The sequence below is a fragment of the Vanacampus margaritifer genome, chromosome 7 (assembly GCF_051991255.1).
Source record: "Vanacampus margaritifer isolate UIUO_Vmar chromosome 7, RoL_Vmar_1.0, whole genome shotgun sequence".
Lineage (NCBI taxonomy): Eukaryota > Metazoa > Chordata > Actinopteri > Syngnathiformes > Syngnathidae > Vanacampus > Vanacampus margaritifer.
In genome coordinates this window covers 10,233,891-10,257,767 of record NC_135438.1, presented here as the reverse complement: position 1 = coordinate 10,257,767, position 23,877 = coordinate 10,233,891, and the positions used below count along the sequence as shown (strand labels likewise).

The window sequence follows — 23,877 nt, the reverse complement described above, 5'->3', positions numbered from 1 at the left end:
CTATTTGCCCTCAGGCCTACGAGCGCTCAGAGAGTTCGGAGCTCACCTTCGTCATCGAGCTGGTCAAGAAGCTCTTTATCATCATATCTCGGCCGGCCAGGCTGCTGGAGTGCTTGGTGAGACTTTTGACTTTTTTTTTTTCCTTCTTTCAAGTTACAGAGAATGCTTCGGTCGATAATCAATTGTAGGCGAGAGAGGCTTGAAGTAATGAAAATCGGCGTATCGCATCAGGTAGCCACAAGGTTGCTATTTGAAGAGTTGGTCGTATTTATAGACTGAACTAAAATCAATATGCTTCCTCGGCTTTCTCACCGGGAAACTGTACAAAGGTGCGACGCACCACACAAACGCAAGCCTTTCTTCAAAATTCAAAATGGCTCTTCAAGTTATAAGCACATGTTCTGTGATGATATAAAACATATTTTAGGGGTGTCAAAGATATTGTAGTTCAGGGGCCACATACAGCCTGATTGGATGAAAAGAAGCTCTGCACAATATTGTGCCTTTTTTCAATTTTTTGGAAGTGGGGGTGGATGGGTTATTTATATAATGTATTTCATCAACAATGTAATGTATTTAAAAACTTTGATAAGCAATGAGTATAAAAGAAAAAAATCTGATTACCATATCTCAATTGCTTATTGATTCAAATTTGTCAGGGTTGTTAGCATTTTTCTATGTAGTGTGTCAAATTTACAAGAAATTTTTATTTGCCCTTTATAGGCACTTTCATTTCCACTAAGAAACAGACAAGATGAGTGGAATTTTCATTAAAATCACCTTCTTTTTTTTTTGAGGAAGCGCCTTCACGTTATCTGTTATCTGTTATCTGTATTCTGGAAAATCGTGCTGGAAAAAAACAGTTAAGCTTGTTTGGTTTAAAGGGGAAGTCAACCTAAAACATTTCTTGACAATAATATGTAATATGTGTCCTCGCTAGTCTAAACATGACATTCTGATTAATATTACATTTGTGGAATATGAGTTATGTGGCAAAATCCATCCGTTTTTATCAATCTCAGGGGGGCGGCCATTTTGCCACTTGCTGTCGACTGAAGATGACATCACAGTTGCTCAGGGCTCAGGCAACGACCAATCACAGCTCACCTGTTTTTCTGAAGCTGAGCTGTGATTGGTTGTTACCTGAGACCTGAGCAACTGTGATGTCATTTTCACTCGACAGCAGGTGGCAAAATGGCCGCCCTCTGATATTGATTAAAAACTTCTGGATTTTGCAATATTAACTCATTCACTGCCATTGACAACTATAGACGTAAAAAATTCATGTGAACTATTTCTATTAGTTTAACAATTTTTCATTTCATTTTTTTATGAAGCCCTATATTTTTTATTGTACATTAATAATAGATACAACATTATCATGCGATTAATTACGATTAAACGCCCCTTGTTTTTATTTTTTTAATTAGGCCTGTCAGGTGATTATTTTTTTTTAAATTGTAATTAATCACATGACTTCACTAGTTAACTAACGATTAATCACAAATTTTATATCTGTTTTAAATTTGCAATAAAAATGTTTTCTAGGTTTTCATGCTCTTGTTAGCAAAAGTGGAATTTTTATTAAACTAATATAAATAGTTCAAATGAATTTTTGACGTCTATAGACGTCAATGGCAGTGAATGAGTTAACCAATATTATTTGCTGCATAGAACATATTATTGTCAAGAATTTTTTTCGAGGGGGTTGATAAAAATAAAAAGCAAACCTTGTTTTGATTGTTATCATTGCCATTTTGGATCAAATCGTATTTTTGTGAACACAATTTTTTTTTAAGGCCTTATTTCCCAGCTGTACATGCAGGTGTACTTGATAGCCACAAGATGCTTTTAACAAGACAGCTTTAATACCGACCCTGCTCATTTTTTCGCAGTACATAAAAGCAGGAAGGTCGCAAGTCATGACCTTGGCATGTTTCATGCAGTCAATGAATGTGTGAATATACACAAGACGTACCTGACGAATGGCCTCGCACGTTTGTCACTGATGACGCTCCGCCCACATTTGGCTCATCATTCTGTTGCCAAGACGACCATCCAGATGGGGTCGATGGGGTCAGACAAGATGCGAATGGATTTTCTTCCCCTTCATTGTCATGGCTCTTTCGGTTAGCAAGAATAACACACTGTGATGAAATGATCCTTTAGTATTTAAGTCAGGGCTGAGGTCTGCTGTGGTGGAAATGTCAGCCGGTCCGGAGGTTGTTAGCTGCAAAAAATATGATCCTTGAGGAGAGGGAGGTTAATCCTTTCTCCTCTGCTGGTTCTTTTCTTTTTGGTTAAGGGAGGGTGGCTGGGGGGGGTGTCGGATACACAGGAAATGATCCCGGCAGCCCCCCCCGGCTCTGCCTTGTAATCAAAATCACAATGTGATCCCACAAGACACCAAAACAGGAACAAGGGATGCTTTTCAAAAAGTAATTCAAGGTTGGCTCTTGTACAACACTGTGTTGTTGTTGTTTTGTTCATGTTGTGGCTATAATTTGGGCGGCACTATTGGAATTGCTTGGTCCGTTGTATTAAATGACAAAAGATGTACATGCGCTGGCCACACCAGGCGGTACAGGACATGATCTACTGCCATTTAATATGCAGTAATTCAATTTATTTATTTATTTATTTTTATTTATTTCCACCGTGTGAAAATATTAGATCTCTCTTATAAGAACCTGTGATTTTTTTAGGTTTACAGACGCTCCCCAACTTACGAACGAGTTACGTTCCGAGCGATCGTTCGTAAGGTGACTTTGTTCGTAAGTTGCTTCAGTGCTATATTTTGTATTATAATTTATGTTTAAAGAGAATACGTACAGTACTGTACTACGTATGTTAAAGAGAGAGAGCGAGAGACACACACAGTATGTACATGTACGTAATAAGATAAATAAAATTAAGTTGAACTTACTTTTGGAAGATGTACTCTTTGACTGCCAAAAACGTTAAATAACATTTAGTAAAATCCTATGGAGGAGTGCCAAAGACGTTAAAAGACGTTTTTTTCAAAACATAGGTGAAACTAACCATTTTCTATTGTTGATTACTGAAAAACGGAATAAGGTAGAAACAAACTTTTTTTTCCTGATGAAAGATGAGAGTCCAATCTTTCATTTGGTAGTATGTGTGTTTCCATAGTCCAAACACATAATTTTCTGTGGACCTTGAAAGATCAGTCAAAAATGCTTACATCGGCTGGCACCCACGGCATCCCTTTTCTGAAAACGGTTGGCAGTCAAAGAGTTAAGGATTTGATGGAGGAGGAGGAGGAGGAAGAGGAGGATTTTATATCATGAGAGGTTCATCGTCGTCGCTGGAATGGGCTTCAAAAGTTACTTCCTCCTCCGTAACTTCAATGTAGGAAGAAGTTGAGGGTCGCGGAGAAGAAGATGAGGGTTGATGAGTATCTTCCTTGGAGGATTTACTAGAAACTGGCCGAAAGAAGCGATCTAACGACGATTGCACAGTTTTCTTCTTTTTTCATCATAAATGATGCGGTAGCACTGTATGGCATCATTCAATTGATTTGCAACCTTTGTGCAACGTTCAATATTTGGGTCTTGCTGCTCGAAGAGTGCGATGGCTTTATCTATGAGCGACAGGCGTTTCTTCTTCTTCTTCCTCCTCCTCGACACGTTGCTGAGCCTCCAATGCTGGGTGAGCTCTCACAGCGCCAAGCGTCGGTATTAGCGGCGGAAAGAAGCACTACAGTACTCGGAAAAAGGTGCGCAATAAAAAATCTAACTTACAGCATCTCTTTTCGAACATTTTTTGACATGCGCGCAGACATGTTCGTATGTACCGTTGTTCGTAACTCGAATGTTCGTAAGTAGGGGAGCGTCTGTATATGAAAAATAGGAGAAAAATGTATTTTGTTTTTAGAAACGGCCATATCAATGCTAAATGATGTTGATATTTTAGATTGTGGCATTGAGACATTTTTGATCAATAAAGTTTTTGTTATTGTTTCTTTTTATCACAAGACATCATACTAACAAAATGACAGATTTGCAAAGCCGGTTCAATCCAATCCAAGTGTTGTGCATATAGTCTCAACCTTGTCCCTCTTCACCTTTTGGATTTTGGCGCTAATGCTAAAGGTCAAAGTTAATAGCAACCAAACATGAAGTAAGTATAATTAGATGACAAAAGCTTGAACTCCATCAATATCAATATTTTTCCTCTCTGTTAATAAATGGTCACAAAGAGTCCTTTTCCTTATCTTCTAGAGATGATTAACACTTGGGCCACGTGTAAATTGTCTTTCACATCTATATAAACGTGTTAAAAGACATTATTTGGGCTTTTTCACACACACAAGGTAGAATTTTTCACACTTTACAAATGAACCCACTCTGCTTTTATTTCTGTGCATCCATTTTTATTAACACCGGGCTTTCTGCCATTTTCAAGCTTGTTTTGGTCTGCGTGCTCACATAACAGGAGTTTAATCCGGAAGAATTCTACCATCTGTTGGAGGCAGTTGAGGACCACGCCAAGGAGGGCCAGTTGATGAAGGCGGACATCCCTCGATACATCATCAGCCAGCTGGGGCTCACCAGGGACCCCCTGGAAGGTGAGCGGGAGGAAATAGAAAAGAAGAAAAAACTTTTTTGAGATTTTGTTTTAATTATTGCCTCTAGACATTGGCCAGTTTCAGAAGAGAAACTCACATACTAGCGTACTTGCTAAATTTATGAGAAGAATTTGTAATATGGAGGTTGGAGGCAAATGTAAGTGTATTTAGGGGCTTCATTCCTCGTTTTCCTCGTACCCTCACATGACTAACTAAACCTCTGTTTCTCATTCTTTTATTATGAACGAATGGGCAACAATTCCCTGTGGCACACCGCAAACATCTTGTAGAAAGCTATTACATTTTACCTCCTGCATGTGTACTGAAGCTTTTTCTCTTACGGCGTATTAATGATATATTTTTCCACATTCTAGATGAGACAATATGTGACATCTGGAATCGAAGCTGCTGGAAGCATTTGCGCCGGGAAGACGTGTGGCAGCATCAGCGTCTCTAATTAATCATTGCGACTCTAGCGTCACCATCACCGCCTCCAAACCTTTAATTAACACCTGTCAGATGGGCCCGGTCTAAACCAAGGCAGGTTATTCATTAGCCGATGGGCTAAATGGCCTGGAATGGCTCCTTTTTTAAGAGAAATAGTTGGCTTCTTTCTGATCAATTCTGCTCAAGATAAGACAATTTTTGCAACTTCACACGTGGGCACATGTTCTCTTAACAACATCGCTTCTCCCACTTTGTTTTTCTTGGCACACAATAGAGGCTGCGTGTGCCACATCAAACCCAAATAGACACAATTGATGGTCCTCTGTTCCATCAAATGCTTTGTGGCATCCTTCAAGTTTTTTTTTTTTTTGGTGCGCTTTAACGAACCATTTAAATAATAATCAGCGTGCTCCAGCAGCTGTCACGCACGGTACATGCAGTACAAGAACAGTGGAAATTAGCAGCTTTCTGCTGGCAGAGAGCAGGACGAGTGGGAGGCAGCGCTGAAAGAAACGTGGGAAATTAATAGGAGCGTTTTCTTCTTAATGCTGTGTTTCCTTATGTGACACATTTGGCTGCTCTGAAAACGGAATCACTTTGTGTACGCAACGTCTGCATTGTGATGAGACGCCTGCCACCGTAGCTTAAAGAATAATTTATTTTTGTTTTGAAGCTCGCTTTTCTTGTTAGCTGTTGTGTTGTTTTTCCTCCCAGATATCGTGAGTCTTGACAGCTACGACAGCGAAGGTCCACACACGCCAGAGACCGATGACTCAACAGAGGTAGTCTACAAGATGACATTCGGCAATACACGTTCAAGCTGACTAAACGTCCTAGTACACGTCCATGTCTTTCATTGTGTATGATCCAGCACATAAACACGCTCCTCCATTAAGGCTACAACAATTGTAATTCTGATCATTATTCAATTGTAAAATGTAGTTTTTAAAGTGTTTAGTGACTCGTTGATTTATGAAGGGGAAAACAATCCAAACGTTAAAGTTCATTGGGAAATTTTACATATGGCCAGATACCCCCTTAACTCATTTGCTCCCAAAAACGTATAAATACGTTCTATTTTTTATTTTATTTTTACTGTACCAAAGACATATTTATACCTTTTTTTATGTTGGATCATACAGAAGGCTTTGATGCAGCCTCTCAACTGCAAAGAACGGTTGAAGAATTGGTAGTTATTACACAAACGGCCAGCAGGTGGCAGCAGAGCAAAGGAGATCAATCAGGGCCATGTTGAAAAAAACCCTCAATTACTCACATTTCTAAATAGATTTGTGAATAATGATTAAACTTAGCTAAATTCTAATGCTAATTGCTGCAAAACGGAAACAAATAGAAATATACTTTTTTCCTTTTTTCTTTCGGTGGGTTCCATGTTTTTATAGCAATAGAACACAATATTCTGTGGGCCTTGCAAAATCAGTCAAAATCCAGTAAAATAGCCCGGAGTGAAGGGGATTGCTTCTGTGAAAATGGCTGGGAGTGAATGAGTTAATAAATAAATTCACCAGTTAGAAACTGCATTTTTGGATTTACTTATAATGTGCAAAAAATCTGAAAATAAGTAATTTTTGTATAATCCAAACCAAAAATTATTAAAGCATCCTTTCCCTAAGAGAGATTTAAAATAAATGAATAAATAAAAACATCTGTCTTGAGTGTCTTTTGTAAGTGGCTAATGTCTCTGTTACCAGGGTAAGGGGAGAGCCATCAAACCACCAAGTGAGGAAGACTTTCAAAGCATCAAACTAATCAGCAATGGCGCTTACGGGTAAAGCACTCGACTGCACTACACAAATATTTCACAATTCACATTTGTGCTGTATTAGCTTAACTAAATGAGCATACTGTATAGATTAGGGGTCACCAACAAATAGCCCACAAGGGCTACAAATACCTCACCAGTGATGCAACATTGTGATTTCCTAGGATTGTTGTACAAGTAATCATTTGGGGCTGGGGGAACGACCAATCACGGCTCACCTGTTATCTGGGTTTGGTCATGTGATGTCATTTTCAGTCGACAGCAAGTGGCAAAATGGCCGCCCCATGAGCTGGACAAACGCAATATTAACTCATTCACTGCCATTGACGGCTATAGACGTCAAAAATTCATTTGAACTATTTCTATTAGTTTAACTCTTTTTTTTTCTTCACTTTTGTTAACAAGAGTATGAAAACCTAGAAGAAAATTATTGTACATTTAGAACAGATATAAAATTTGTGATTAATCTTGACTTAACTATTGAAATCATGCGATTAATTACAATTACAAATTTTAAGCGCCTGACGCCCCTAATTTTTAATACTCTTTTCTTAAAATAATAATAATAATAAAATAAAAGATTATTAAAAATATATATATGTCTAGCTTTTCATACTCTTGTTAACAAAAGTGGGGAAAAAAGTTAAACTAATAGAAATAATTTTTGGACGTTTATAGCTGTCAATGGCAGTGAATGAGTTAATTAGAATACCGTGTTTAGATTTGTGCGGCTGCATATTTTGTAGAACGTATTGCAAAGAACATTTTTGACTTGACTTCCCCTTTAAAATCTGATCCTTAGTTTAAAGACAGCCTATTTTATGTTTGTTTATTCGTCACCTGTCCTCAATCTTTCCAGGGCCGTGTATCTAGTCCGCCACAGGGAGACCCGACAGCGCTTTGCCATGAAGAAGATCAACAAGCAGAATCTGATCTTGAGGAACCAGATCCAGCAGGCCTTTGTCGAGAGAGACATCCTCACCTTTGCAGAGAACCCCTTTGTTGTTTCCATGTTTTGCTCCTTTGAAACACGCAAACACTTGTGCATGGTGCTGGAGTACGTTGAAGGTAAGATTAACAAGAGTATGAAAACCTAGAATTTTTTTATTGTACATTTAGAACAGATATAAAAATGTATTATTAATCGTGAGTTAACTATTGAAGTCATGCGATTAATTACAATTAAAAATTTGAATCGCCTGATGCGATTAAAGAAAAGAAAAGATTATTAAAAATTAGGAGCGTCAGGCGATTAATTTTTTTTATCGTAATTAATTGCATGACTTCACGAGTTAACTCACAATTAATCACAAATGTGATATCTGTTCTAAATACAATAAAAAAATCTAGGTTTTCATACTCTTGTTAACAAAAATGGGGAAAAAAATTAAACTAATAGAAATAGTTCAAATGCATATTTGACGTCTGGTGTTGCTTTTTTGTTATCTCCTATGCGATAAAGTTACCATAATATGTTCAATTCACTTTTAAATTAAATCACATTCATCTCTGAGATGTTAAGTCTCATCTTCATCAGCTGTTTCCTCCACATTGAATTGTTTATATGCACTTAGCAGCTTCAGCTTTGTGTTATTTTACTCCTCAGTGTCAAATTGAGCAATGACGTCATGAGTCGCTCACGGTGTAACTGACTTTATGTGTGCAGGTGGTGACTGTGCCACTTTGTTGAAGAACATCGGGGCTCTCCCTTTGGAGCTGGCCAGGATGTACTTTGCTGAGACCGTTCTGGCCTTGGAGTACTTGCACAACTATGGCATCGTTCACAGAGACCTGAAACCAGACAAGTCAGTCCTCAATGATCTTTCATGGTTGCTATGCGTAAAATTGAAAGTGACATTTTATATATTGTGCTCTGTGTATTATTTTTGCCAAATTGAAGTGCTTCAGGTAAATACGATTGTGACTTTATTAACATGGGAATGTTCCGGTCCTGCCAGTTGAGAGTCCCTAATTTAATCCAAATGAATGTTACCAGGAAACATCATTGACAAAGTAGCACAATGGGTTCAGGCTAAAAAGACCTCAATGGCCAAACTGAAGGGAAAAAAAAGCAGCAACTGGACAAGATTGGATACTTGACAAACTCAAATGGCACTCAGTAGAGCGCAGACCTCTGCCAAGGCCACACAGTCCAATTTGGAACGGCCGCAATCCACCTGCTGCATCAGATGTTGGGAGAATATTAACAAAAGTGGAAAATCGTTTATGGCTACTTTACGGTAGAGTTGTGCCAACATGTCAAAGTATTTTGTTTTTCCTGCCTACTAGTCTGGACCGAACTATGCAATGTATGGCTGTCATATATGACACAAGCTATTGTTTCTCCCCTATTGTAGTCTGTTAATCACCTCCATGGGCCACATCAAGCTGACAGACTTCGGCTTGTCCAAAATGGGCCTGATGAGCCTCACCACCAATCTGTATGAAGGACACATTGAGAAAGACGCCAGAGAGTTCCTGGATAAGCAGGTACTTTTTTTTTTCTCAGTCTCCTTCACAAACAGGACAATAAGATGAAATGAGTCCAAATCCGGATGCTTGATTGATGCACGGTCAAATGGCAATCAAAGAATCATTCCATCTTTTGCGGTGGTGCATCCCACCCTGCCAAGTCTCCCTGCAAAGTCGTTCATCTTCGCAAAATCATGCTTCCAGAACCAGTGAAGCATGATGCTTTCCATCATTGTGGCAATCCCATTATAGCTATTGTTTATGCTCTTTACAAATGATAGTGGTCGTAATCAGTCTGTGTGATGCATGAGTCCCGCTGGCAACTCTGTTTGAACAAGACAGATTTTGCTCTCATTGATTTGATTCTTTTTTTGTCGGGGTTGTTTCGGCATCTTTTTTTTCTCGACATCTTCAGGTGTGCGGTACCCCAGAGTACATCGCCCCAGAGGTCATTCTCCGTCAGGGCTACGGCAAGCCGGTGGATTGGTGGGCGATGGGGATCATCCTCTATGAGTTCCTTGTGGGCTGCGTGCCTTTCTTTGGAGACACTCCCGAGGAGCTATTTGGACAGGTCATCACTGGTGAGAACATGGCAGTGGTCACCCATCAGATCCCACATATTGGACTTTTTTTTTTTTTCAAACCCCAAAAAAGTGTAAAAATATTTTTAATACTTTGTCCGTCACTCCCAGAAATGTGTTAACACGTTTTTTTTTTTAATATACTTTTTGTCCCCTCTTTTGGTAGGTTCCATGTTTTTTATAGCAATAGAAGAACACAATATTATTAGAAAATCTGTCAAAATCCGGTAAAACAACCGGGAGCGAAGGGGGTTGCTTCAGTGAAAATGGCTAGGAGTGAATGAGTTAATTAGAGGGAAAAAGCTAAATGTTTCCAATTACATTTAATCTACATCATTAGACACTGTCTTTGTGTCAAGTTGTTTCCGTGATTCCCAATCAATTTGCTCTCAGTGGTCATTAGGTAAATCACAAAAAAAGTATCCTGGTTCACTTAATTAGTCTGAAAATTATGTATTTGCTACAAATATTGCATTTTTGTCCATCTACCTATGTCAGCAATGTATATTTACAAGCCAAAAAAAATATGATTTCTTACTAGATAGCAATTAACATGTATCCACTTTTTGTGATTTTTTTGTTTGTTTGGTGGTTTGCCAACAACAACAGTTCGATTAAATTTTTTACCCCAATGAAAAATGTGCGGTTTGGAATCACATCAGTTGACAACACTGCCACCTTTTGAGAAACATGTAGGGTAGTGTAAAAAAAAACAAAAAAACAATCCAAATATATCTGACCAAATTGCTCTTCCCAAAATTTCCACATCAAATTATAAATATTTTTTTTGGATGGATGCATGGATCCGTTTGATAATTTATCACTTTAAAATCTAAAACCAGTTGACGTCTTTACAAACTGTCACAGTCCTTATGTTGACCACCCGCTGTTCCACCAGCGGCTTGTTGGTGGTCTCAATGTGTATGAAGTTGTCAGAGTCCCCAGAGGAGGCGGGTGAGAAGAAGAGCCATATGCTCCCTTCACTTTAGCATACGGGACTTCAAGAGATTTATTCCCTCTCTTTACAAAGTTAAATAAAATTAAAAAAAAGAGGAAAAAATAAGTTAACAGCAAGAGCAGTCAAATACAGTTGAAATCAGATGTAACAGATTTTACATACAGAGTCAGTTTGGCCCCTATTTGATCGATTTTTTTTTTAATTTTTCAACTCTGAGGTAAAATTCGCATGGAGAAAATCAGTCATTTTATTTTAATGGCTGATTATACTACCACTTTCTTTACTTGCTGGTATTGTATGGTATACTGATTTTTATTTTTATTTTTATTTTTTAAATGTCCTTAAAGTGAAATCAGGTATAAAAAAAAAAAAATCTTTGGAATAATATGTTAGATGGGCCCACTTGATGAATATTGCATTGGTAGTAAGTAGGGTTGGGCGATATGGGCCAAAAAATAAAATCTCGATTTTTGCAGTCATTCAGGACGATTATGATTTTAATCGATTTTAATCTAATAAATCCAGCAAACATTTATATAAATGTTTTATTTATTCAAAAATAATTCCTGTGCAAAATGTTTAGACAACAATCATGTACAATCTAAATTCAGTTTTAACATAAATGTCATAGTTTGTGCTTCAATGCCACAATTAAGTAGTTGGTAGCTATTGTAAACATTAGCATTCAGCATTCTGCCACTTGCGCAAAATTACAACTCACAAAAATATTTGGATGTAAAAGAACATAAGAACAACAGCTTTTAATAATCCAAAAGACAAAATTCGCCTTTTTGACATGTTCACGCGACTTTAGCGTCAGTTCCAGTCGACAGCAGGAAGTGATAGAATGTCAAAATGGCTGCGCTGTTAGATAGATGGAAATGGGTGGATTCATCTGCTGAATTCTTAATCCAACAATCAGAGTACCGTGTAGACCTAGTGGGGGCACATAGAACACATTAAAGACAATTTTTTTCTCTTGAGTTTTTAATATTGCAATTCTCATGCGGTAAATAGGACAAATACTTTTTTAAATGAATACTAAGTAAATATTTTATTTTGTAAAGATTGCTAACTGCTATCCTCTCCTATAACCAGCATTCCGTTCACACTGTAAGAAATATCTCATTCCCAGCAAAACTCCCGCGAGGGGACTTTTTGACTTGTGTATCCGTATTTAATGCAGAGTACATGAATGTTCTTGTCTCGTCAGATAATATGGTTTGGCCTGATGGCGACGACGCCTTACCCGAGGAGGCACAAGCCCTCATCTCCGCCCTGCTGCAGACCAACCCTCTCGTCAGGCTGGGCACAGGTGCGGACTTTTTGTTTTGCGCCAGCTCTTTCGCCTGTAGAGCACATTTACTCACAACGTTGTGTGTGTGTGTGTCAGGTGGAGCGTTTGAAGTGAAGGAGCACCCGTTCTTCACTGAGCTCGACTGGAATAGTTTGCTGCGACAGAAAGCTGAGTTTGTCCCTCATCTGGAGTCAGAGGAGGACACCAGCTACTTTGATAGTACGCTCCATCTCTATTAGGACGCGCCGTGATTCTGTCACGCGTTCCAAGTGACACCTCATATATTTTTTACTACCTGTGCCAGCGCGCTCCGATCGTTACCACCACATCAACACGTACGACGGGGACGACACCAATGATGACGAGCCGGTGGAGATCAGACAGTTTTCCTCCTGCTCCCCTCGATTCAGCAAGGTCGGAATCTCTTATTTATCTCCCTGAGCTTGTTCTGTCTGTCATTTTTTTTTTTTTTATCACGAACCTCCTTCCAGCTGCGCTTACCTCTGCTTTGTCACACTCGTTCGGTCCTCCGCGTGATTAAATGAGAGCAGAAACACAAATGAGGTCCGACTGTGCTTGGGAGTATTTTTTCTAGACTTACCTTATGATCCTCATTGTTAAGCGCTGCATTCTCATTTTTCCTGCCGCCGTTCATTGTGTCGACCTCTCACTTACCTCCATCATGGGACTTTCGTACATCTTCATGATGTTCTCATTTTTTTCTGCCTTTTTTTCCTGTATTCCATGCAGGGTTATTTTAGTTCATGAAAATTAACGGGATTTTTTTTTAACTAAAATCCCCAAAACTATTTCGTTAACGAAATAAAATAAAAACGAAAAATGCAACAAAAACTAACTGAAACTATATTTTATGTTCACAAAACTAACTAAAGCTAACTATAATTATAGCGAAAATGTCCTTCGTTTTAGTCTTTGGGACTGTTATTATTAAATATGCATGAGCCTTTGGGGATGATTTTAAATGTGATTTTAAGTATATTTATTTCGATATTAACCAGACTAAGGACGTTTGAAAGTGTGTCACACAGAAGTGACGTCATCTCGCAGCAGCCCGCTATGTAAGAAATGTGTTACTCTTTTTCATTTTACCATGGTGTTTATTAAATATTGCGCACAATTAATACACTTAAAAAAAAATAAATAACACTGAAACTAGCTAAAACTAAGCATTTTATTAAATAACGGCACCACCCTGACAACTAATTAAAACTAACTACATTTAAAAAACAAAACAAAATAAAACTAACTCAAATGAAAATTCCAAAACTATAATAACCCTACTTTGCATGTTTGATAAGAAGTGCCCCATTGAGGTTGCACTTGAATCAAATTTCAGATTTGTTTGTATGGATTTAAAGGGGAAGTCAACCCCGCAAACATTTATTGACAAGAATAAGTTAGATGCAGCCCCACTAGTCTTAATACAGTATTCTGGTTAATATTGTGTTAGTGGAATATGAGATAAGCAGCAGTGAGCTGTGATTGGTTGTTACCTGAGCCCTGAGCAACTATGACGGCAAAATGGCCGCCCCCTGAGATGGGGTGAAAACGGCAGGATTTTGCTTTATAACTCATATTCCACAAATGTAATGTTAATCTGTTCATCAGAATGCCATGTTTAGACTAGTGAGGTCACATACTGTACAACATATTACGAGCTCTTTGCACAAATCCACTACTTCCTGAACTCAATACCACCTGACCTAATTAACCACGACGACAATGGCCAGACACACCTGGATTAATCAGTTTGTCCAATCATGAAAGACAGGAAATGAAGGAGTGGTATTGACTTCAGGAAGTAGTGGATTTGTGCAAAGAGCTCTTTGTCAAGAAATGTTTAAGGTTGATTTCACCTTTAATTATTGTGTGTTAAAACGTGTTGTGTTTATTGTGTCCGCCTTTAAAAAAAATGACGACTCATCTCTTGGGGCTTTTCCATAACATTAAATGTTTATATATTACAAGTTGTATTGGAGGACTGATTGGCCCTAAGTCTAATGTTTGTTGTAATAATTGAGCAATCATTTCTACTGCCTCCAAATGTTTTTCTCTTATATACAGTCATTTCTGGACTATAAGGCGCACCTGACTATAAGCCGCAGGTGTTTTAATGTTACCACGCCGGGTTCCCGCTCTTTTCTTTTCCATGATGAGGGCGCAAATTGTCTCGCTCTCGTTCTGTCTCTCCGACTGTATTTGGGCTCACTTGGTTTGTTCTGCTCTGCCGGACGCTCTTGCGCTTCCTTTATAGTGCGCCCCCTTGTGATCTGATGGATAAGCTGCACCTTTGTATTAGCCGCAGTAGTTCACACATTTGCTTGATTTGTAGTACTTAACAGTAGAGCTACAAAATATGTTAATTGATAGGCGTTTCTAGCCCATTTTTTTTGGGTGCTGAAGCGCCGCTAAAATTAATCCAAGCACCCCGAAAATATGAGAAATCTTAAGATTTTATTTACTGTCTTTTTTTCTCTCTTTTTTGCAAGCTAGAGAGGTGTTATTTGAGAAGGACTGTATTAGAACCGCCGTGCTACTGACTAGCTAACTGACTAGATGCCCATTCTCATTGAAACTCCCATTTTGTTTGTGTGCGTGACCAACCTAATGCCCCCCAATCGGATGGACTCAATCAGATGGTTAAATTGTATGGTGCAACTTGGGTACTCATTATTGCAGTTCAAGTAATAGCTTGATTACAAAAAAAAATGTACCAAGCAAATATTCTTGCAGTATATTCTACAAATAGGCTCAAATAGACAAAATGTGCATAAGAAATAAGTGCAGCAGTTGACTTAATATCCCTCCAGAAGGGCCGAATGAAAAAGTGAGCGGCCTCCATATACTGTATGTTGATGAAATGTGCCACAAATATATTCTGGCTGTCGACATGGCTTTGCTGCTGAGTCTTCAGCTGTTCCTCGTTACCATGGTGAACAGATGAAGTCCCGTCTAGTTTCTCTTGATTCAGCTCTTGCTCTTGTTGTCCTCCCCCACACACATTTCAGTGGCAGGTAATAAGATGTGTAAATGTGTGGTTGCTTGTACAGCATTGACTTTATTCATCTTTATCTTCGGGCGCCACTTTTTGCAACCTTCGTCGATATGATTTCACAGCATGAAGTTATTCATAGTAAGCTTGAAAGCAGCCATATTTGTTACATGTTCGTGTTGTAGTCATTGTTAACTTTTGGCTGCTATTTTATGTCTAACCTCTTTAACTCGTTCACTGCCAATGACGGCTACAGACGGCAAAAATTCTAACTATTTCTATTAGTTTTAAAAAAAAAAATCCCACTTTAGTCAACTAGTGTAGGAAAACCTAGAATTTTTTATTGTACATTTAGAACAGATATAAAATTTGTGATTAATCGTGAGTTAACTACTGAAGTCATGCGATCAATTACGATTAAAAAAAAGTAATAATTTTTTCTTTTGTTTTTTTAAATCGCGTCAGGCGATTAAAATGTTTAATATTAATTAATCGCTTGACTTCAATAGCTAACTCACGATTAATCACAAATGTTATATCTGTTCAAAATGTACAATAAAAAAATTCGAGGTTTCCATTTTCTTAACAAAAGTGGGAAAAGAAAAGTTAAACTAATAGAAATAGTTCAAATTAATTTTTTATCTTTATAGCCGTCAATGGCAGTGAATGAGTTAATGTTAAAGTAGGATACAGGCCAGTTGTTTTGGGGTTTTGGCTGAGTGGTCCTTGTTTGGGAAGCACTGATAGAGCATTCTAACCCTCGATGTATTCAGAACATTAGATATACATAAACTGAGAAAGATTATTAATATTTTTTGACTTTTTTTCATGATGTAAAAAAAAAATCTGACATTTGTAAAGTGACTGTAACAAAACCCAAGATGTCTCTCTTTTGCCACTTTTTGGTGTTATTTCCAACTAAACATGAACCTTTCTAAGAAAAAAAAAATCGATGTATAACTAAACTTGGCCAGCATATGAATCAATTTTGTCACAACTGCACGTCTCTTTGCATTAATTGCAATCCGAGCAGGTGCTGACCATGTGCCCTTATTGTTGCCTCTGTCTCCTTTAGGTGTACAGCAGCATGGAGCATCTCTCTCAACTGGAGCAGAAAGTTTCCACCTCCGTGTCCCGTCGGGAGCACAAGGGCTCAAGGGAGGACAAGGTAACCAAGAGAGAGAGCCTGGGAAGCTTCAGCATGCGGGACAAGAGCTGGCGGACTGGATCTCCTGAAATGTAAGCAGTGCAGCGCAAGCTCTGGATATTCGTCAACATGATAGTCTTGACTGTATGGCCACTTTCAGCCTCATTGAAACTCATCTTGCCACTTTTTGAGTGAGTTCACACAATGGGCGTTATTTTTGTAGGCAGGTGCCCGTGCACTTCTTCATTTTTATGCAAAGTCAAGTCTTGTTTACCATCTTTAACATGCTTCGATTGAGTTGTTTGTGTACCCTCCCACAACGGCGGAGTAAAATACGCACAGTGCACAGTTAAGACTTGTGCTGGGCACGAAAATGACTTGAGTAGTCCAATTTGAACCCAAGATGTCCCTTAAGTGGTCTTTTTTTTTCTAGGGTGTTGAATAACCCAAATCTGTCTGCTTGTCTCACTAAAAATCCACACTACGCTTCTTAAAAAGAGTGATTGCAGGCATATTTTATGCAGACAACTCTACAAGTGCTTCAGTCATCCTTGATAATAGGCAGATGCGGCTGCTTCGCCTCTCATCTGTCACAAAGGTGTTGAATAGAAAATCTAAAAGACTTCTCACTGCCACAGGGTTTCCATTTTTAGCTTGACGACATGAAAAATGCAAGCTGATCCTGGGAGTTATTAAACATAATTCAGCAGTGCCGCTATATCTATGCTTGTCACGCTGCAGCTACCTGCTGGTTTTATCCATTAGAGATAAGAGTGCACATGCAACTGAACGAGTTTGCAATTAGATCCCATAACTCTATTTCAGTCCTTAAAGCAAAAATCAGCCGGCTACATTGAAATGAAATGAATGATTCATACATTTTGAATTCAACCAAGATAAAGTGCATTGATAAGATGCTGTATTTATTACCTTACATATTCGATTTTCTTTTTTTTACATGGTAGGTATCTGGTTCATCTCAATGTTATGAATAACTTTTACTTGGCTAAATCCTGCTTTTTTTAAACACACATTTTGTCTACTCTTAAATGATTACCAAGGTCATGATTAATAATAATCAAGGAACCAGGATGACATGACTACCAGTTATATACAATATTTTATTTGCTCAAACATGGTTAAGAGGGACCTCATTCAACAGTATTTCTCCTTTTAAGTTCTTGAAACTGCAGCCTCACAACAGTTTTGTTATTGTCTTCATTTCAGTGTGCTTTAGTACTCCATCGTAAAATCCTGAACTGTCTGCTGTGTTTTCATTGCGTTCTGTGCAGGAAGCGCCTTTCCTGCTCAGAGTCGCTCTACATGGAGGGTGACGCCAGTCCTCCTTTGGGCGCACGGCGACGCTTCTCTGCGCTGATGGACACGCATCGATTTGCCTCCCCCATCGAGGGCGAACCCGACTTTGTGTCGAGGCCGAGCCCCATCAGGGTCCGGGGAACCTCCCTGGACGGGACCGGTGTTCCGTCAATACACCACGGGGAGCCGAGGAACAGTTTAAAAGAGATCAACGGAGCAGGTGGGTGTTAGAATGACACCATTACCGACTTGTAAGTACATTTTCCAGTGCTTTCAACGTGATTCTTTACAGACAAGTCGCCCAAGCAAGGAGAAACACCTGGAATTGTGAGCATTAACACGTTGGGTCCAGCTCCCGCAGCAGTCGGTCGCGATGTGATGACGCCTCTGTATGACCCTCTGGGGGCCCGGGCCACCAATGACCTGGTCCTCAGGAGGGCGCGTCACCAGCAATTGTCTGGAGATGGGGAGAAACGTAACTCCCGAACTGGAAACAAGGTCATCAAATCCGCCTCGGCCACGGCCCTGTCTGTCATCATACCATCTGGTAAGGGGGATTGGGAACGGGAAGTGTCGGTTTGGTAGTGGCATTTAGTTGTCTTGAGCACAACCACATTTAAGATACACCCACTAAGATTTGGTGCTGGGATTTTTTTTTTTTTACCCCTCTCGCGGTATTTAAGCCAAGAATTGGCTCCTCTCTTTGAAGTGTGATAATTATATCATTAAAGATTTTTTTTTTTTACTTTTAGCCCTCAAAATGTTCAGTGGCATCAGACCTATCCATATATATATATATATATATATATATATATATATATATATATATATATATATTTATTATTATTATTATTTTTTTTTTTTTTGATGCCCTCTATGAACAAACGCAATAGTGTGCAATGAGCAAAACTGTGATGTAACTGTGATTGTCCCTTTGACCCTAACCTCAACCATAACCCAATTCAAACCTAAACTCTAAAACCATGTCTTGACCCTCAAAAAAGAGGTCTGAACTTGTGGGGACCACCAAAATGTCCAATTTATGTACAATTTCAAATCGGTCCTCACAATGGTAGTTAAACCTGGAAAAACATACGTGTATGGGCCCCACAATGTAGCAAAGACAAAGGCACATACGTGTGTGTGTGTGTGTGAGTGTTCCAGGTGTGAATGTTGGTTTTGACGGACTGGCCTGTTCTCTCAATCCCGATCATGCAAGCTTGTTTTGGTGCAAATATGATCACTTGGTAAAGACATATGTCAGCTTAAACAAAATTTAAAAAAAAGTTGCTCTCTAGCTCCATCTGGTGGATCATGACTTTTAAGACTTTCAATTCCCATTTTTTATTCTCCGTGTTTAGTTTCGGCCCACTGAACGGATAAATGGGAAATGGACTATAACATATCTGGTGTACAGTGCATCAAAAATATGAAAAAAAATAATGGGACTCAATGGAGCCAAACATTGGATAAATACGACCTGCGTCTATAAAAATTGGTCTCCCACTTATAATAATGACAATAATAATTTTGAAATGATGGATGGTGCCATTTGAAACTTCAACATGTTTGGACAATCTGGGTGAAATTTCAGCTCCACAAGCGATTTTTTGATACGCTATTATTAACAAAAATTTTAAAAAGCCAAGAATTTGGAAAATACTGCACAATTGTTAACTAAAACAGAATAAATATGGCCAAAAGAACCCTTGATAAACTTAACAGAGTGTCTCTTACTCTCTGCCTCTTCCAGTGGATCAGCACGGTGGCTTCTCTCCGTTGGCTAGTCCCATGTCCCCCCACTCCTTCTCCTCCAATCCCTCGTCTCGCGACTCTTCACCCAGCCGAGACTTCTTCCCCACTGTCAACGTGCTGCGCTCGCCTATCACCATCCATCGCTCTGGAAAGAAATACGGCTTCACCCTCAGGGCCATCAGGGTCTACATTGGAGACAGCGATATCTACAGCGTGCATCATATGGTTTGGGTAAGAAACTTGTGCTCACTGTTTCCATAAATCAAATTTGTCTCCAACTTCCTGCCTAAGCCAAAGATATGAATCTATTGCATATGTTTTATGTATGTCATTAAAGTCAATATTACAATACACAATATTATCAATTTAAACTATGGTTGGACAAATTTCCTTATTCCTATTTACGTGTTGTCAGCATGTGGAGGAAGGTGGTCCAGCCCAGGAAGCTGGTCTGTGTGCAGGCGACCTCATCACTCATGTGAATGGCGAGCCGGTCCATGGTCTGGTCCACACTGAGGTGGTGGAGCTTATCCTCAAGGTAAGAATAAATCGGTTTACATAAGGATTATATTTATTTTATTTGCTGAATGTACTCGTGTTTATAGTGCATTTAATTTTAATGACTCAAATATTGAGAAGTAAATTATTTATTGGCTCTCACCCACGTAGAGCGGCAACAAGGTGACGGTGACAACCACGCCATTCGAGAACACCTCCATTAAAGTGGGTCCTGCCCGCAAAGCCAGTTATAAGTGTAAGATGGCCCGCAGACACAAGAGGACCATGGGCAAGGACAGCCAGGACAGGTACGAGCTACCACATTTTGCTGTCTAATATGGATAGTTTTGGCTTGTGTATTTTTTACTTTACATGTTAAATTCAATGTGTAAAATAGTAAAGTTGATTCCAACTAGGTTGGCCTTTGAATAGCAAAAATCCATGTATAATTTTTTTTTTTTTTCTTTTTCCCCTCTCCAAAAAAAATAATTTAAAAAATCCATTTATAATTGACGGCTATTGAAATGCTATGGGGGGAAAATTTGAATTATTTAAATCCACAAAAAATCAAAAACACTGATAACCCACCAAAAACAAGGGGAAATAAATCTCCCAAAAAGCAATTATTAAGAGGTCCTTAATAATTAGGCTTACTTTTAATTGACACTAGTCAGGTTTCCATCCAAATGTTTTGAAATTTTTATGCGAATTTTGCGAAAATGCGCAAAACGGGACATGCGACTTATGCCCGTTTTCATCCGCTCTTCTTTGCGAATATGCGTCGCGAGATGACGTTGTAGTGACGGAACTTTGGGACAATGGGGAGTTCCATGTGGGAATGTTGGTTTTGACGGACGGAACGGAAGTCGTTTGTCTTGTTGGCTTCCCTCCCGCATGTAAAGTGAAGTGTGTCATTACATTGAGAGCTGATGTGAATAAAGCCATCTGAAATTGCATTAATGTTATTTTTTCTTTAATCAATTATAAAAAGAATCGTGTTTCTTCTTCTCCCCAAACATCTTACTTTATCATCCGCCATTTATTGTGACTACAAACATGTGTGACGTAGTATCGGTCAGTTTCCATCGCCAAAATGCGCATTTTCCTTTTTTCCATACGCTTCAAAAACCACCTCCTCCAAGCGTAAAAAAACGTTTTTGCAAATTTTGGGCTTTTTGGGGGGGGGAATTTCTGGCGTTTCCATTCTTCTTCTTTTTTTGCAATTCTTGAAAATGTTAATAAAAATAGGTGGATGGAAACCCACCTACTGTCTGAGAGGTTTAACAGACAAATACAGACAAATAAATAATATCAACAGCCATAAGCGGTGCAGAAAATAGATGGATGTTTAGGTTTAAACATCATTCAATATGATATACTGCAATTCTGCACCACTTAAAACTAGCATTATAGTCGAAACAGTACAATATTATTTTTCTAAAGGCACATTTTCTTTCATAAAAAAAAAAAATCAGTACCAAATTTTGTGTTAATGTTGCAATGTAGATTTTTTTTCTGTTCCTTTACTATCTTTACCCGCAATCATTCAGTCCAAAAATATAAACAATTATTGTTATAACAATAAAATAGTATCATATAATAATTGCCGGCGACTAGTCCAACATGTCTGTCTTTTGCTCAAAGTTAGCTGGAATAGTCTTTAATTCAGTATAAAAAAATGAATGGATGGATGCAAATGTTTTACAATTAGAATACAAATTTAAGGGATGAAATTGATTCAGATTTCTGTTAAATGAATGCATTTAAAACATTTGTCATAAACAGCTAACTCGGTCATTCAATTTTCATAATTATACTGTTTATGTGGTGCTGCTTCCAACCACAAGACTCTTGAATCTCAAGAAATGAATCATGAGTACTTAGTATTTAGTCTCATAATTGATAATAATTGTCATGATAGAGTACTTTGTGTCAAATGTCTTTGTAGTTATTCACAATGATTAAAAAAAAAATTCTCTTTTTACATGGCACAGTAAGAAACGAAGCTCGCTGTTCCGCAAGATCACCAAGCAATCCAATCTCCTCCACACCAGCCGCAGTTTGTCGTCTTTAAATCGCTCGCTGTCCTCCAGCGAGAGTCTTCCCGGCTCGCCGACTCACAGCCTCTCTGCCCGCTCTCCAACTCAGGGGTACCGTTCCTCTGTTGAGCCCTCATACCTGGGTACGTTCACAAATTAACTCCATGCACAAATTCATGGATTTACTTTTTTTTTTTCCTGTGGATCTGAAACTCAGCTTTTTAGTGGAAAAACTCTTTGGAGCTGCAGTAGGCCAAAACACATGTTTATTGGTTTTTGATTGGTTCAAGGAATAATATATCAACGCACTCACGTCTTTTAAATAAAAAAAATAATTGTCCAATTCAAATCAGTTGTATACATACCATAATACAGTGTTTATTTATAAATACAGGGAGTTCTCGAGTTACATCGTACGCGACTGTCTTGTGGAAAACACTACAGTACTTCATTTTTATGCAGGATCGTGAGTGATCGGCGGTAACAATGAATACACAGAGACTGATTTACTGTGCTAGAATAATTGTGCCTTTTATTCACCGCAAACAGTAATCAACACCTGAACTTTGCTAGAATAATCGTACGTTTTATTCCCCGCAAACAGTAATCAACACCTGTGCTGTGCTAGAATAATTGTGCCTTTTATTCCCCGCAAACAGCAATAAACAGAACTCACTTTGCTAGAATAATGGTGCCTTTTATTCCCCGCAAACAGCAATCAACACACTACAACGTTAAGCAGCACAATATGATCATCATCAGCGCCTACCTTGACACTAGACCGGAGAGCCCACGGTCCGGGTAGAACGAGCTGCAAAACGGCTGGGCAATCGTACGTATTCCACAGCTGACTCTGACCGGACCGTGTGCCGCTCCGTCTTTTATCCGTTAGCGTGAGAAACCAGGCTAGCCAAGCCCTTTCTCAGACACTTTCGAAAACATGTTTTGCGAAGCAGGGAAGGCTGTAGTATAAACAAGGAAGAGTTCCCAGGCTGATTCCGCCCTTTATTTACAAATTGTTGGGCACCTGGATTCGTACAACAGTTCAGGACAACAACATATCCTTATATAAGAGGTTACATGAGGACATATCAAACCATGGATATTTTCCCTTCAGCGACCTACGTTATTTTGACTTTACGGCGCTCGTGCCTCGTCCGTAGCACCTTCTTTTTAGTTAATTCCCCACAGTAATTACGCCATTTTAAAGTTATTTAAAGTTGTGTTGCTGTTGTTACCTCCAGCAACGGACGTGCATCGAGCAGGTCAGCTCGCCATCAGTTGCGTCACATTTCCGTGTTTTAAGTTTGCAATGAATGTCCGTGTGGAAACACAAAATATTGGTTCCGCTCTTCCGGGTCGCGCAAATATGTTTTTTTAGAATTACTCTACAAAGTATTTTGATGTAAATATCGGCTTTAACGGTGAAATCCGACTTAAGTCAAAAATCGGGTTACATCGCCAGTGTAGGAACGGAACTCGGCCGGAACTCGAGGACTTCCTGTATTTGTTTTTAAGGGGGAATTCAACCCCCTAATATGTTCTATGCAGCCCCACTAGTCTAAATACGGTATTCTAGTTAAGCAAAATCCAGCAGTTTTTTATCTATCAGAAGGCGGCCATTGTGCCACTTGCTGTCAACAGAAAATTACATCACAGTTGCTCAGGTCTCAGGTAACAACCAATCAGAGCTCAGCTTCAGAAAACAGGTGAGCTGTGATTGGTCGTTGCCTGAGCAACTGTGATGTCATCTTCAGTCAACAGCAAGTGGCAAAATGGCTCCCTCCTGAGATGGATAAAAATGGCTGGATTTTGCTTCATAACTCATATTCAACAAATGTAATATTAATCAGAATGTCATGTTTAGTCTAGTCAGGTCACATATAACATGTTAATGTCAAGAAATGTTTAAGGTTGACTTCCTCTTTAAAGTTTAACAATTAGATTTTGTTGGCGATTTTCTGATACAGGTTTTTTTT

At 38.8% G+C, this 23,877-nt stretch overlaps 1 protein-coding gene across 3 annotated transcripts in view; it reads left to right on the top strand.

The window, feature by feature from the left end:
* Nucleotides 1-23,877, top strand: part of LOC144054707 (microtubule-associated serine/threonine-protein kinase 1-like) — a 75,271-nt gene that overhangs the window by 46,088 nt on the left and 5,306 nt on the right. For all 3 annotated transcript variants that reach the window (XM_077569925.1, XM_077569924.1, XM_077569926.1), the window contains 18 exons: nt 15-116; nt 4,459-4,591; nt 5,753-5,820; nt 6,751-6,827; nt 7,681-7,889; nt 8,488-8,626; nt 9,179-9,311; nt 9,709-9,874; nt 12,046-12,147; nt 12,226-12,348; nt 12,434-12,543; nt 16,218-16,381; nt 17,582-17,826; nt 17,899-18,153; nt 19,360-19,592; nt 19,777-19,899; nt 20,031-20,167; nt 21,854-22,041. In XM_077569925.1, the coding sequence (XP_077426051.1) occupies nt 15-116; nt 4,459-4,591; nt 5,753-5,820; nt 6,751-6,827; nt 7,681-7,889; nt 8,488-8,626; nt 9,179-9,311; nt 9,709-9,874; nt 12,046-12,147; nt 12,226-12,348; nt 12,434-12,543; nt 16,218-16,381; nt 17,582-17,826; nt 17,899-18,153; nt 19,360-19,592; nt 19,777-19,899; nt 20,031-20,167; nt 21,854-22,041 (2,707 nt within the window). The remainder of the gene's footprint in view (nt 1-14; nt 117-4,458; nt 4,592-5,752; nt 5,821-6,750; nt 6,828-7,680; nt 7,890-8,487; nt 8,627-9,178; nt 9,312-9,708; nt 9,875-12,045; nt 12,148-12,225; nt 12,349-12,433; nt 12,544-16,217; nt 16,382-17,581; nt 17,827-17,898; nt 18,154-19,359; nt 19,593-19,776; nt 19,900-20,030; nt 20,168-21,853; nt 22,042-23,877) is intronic.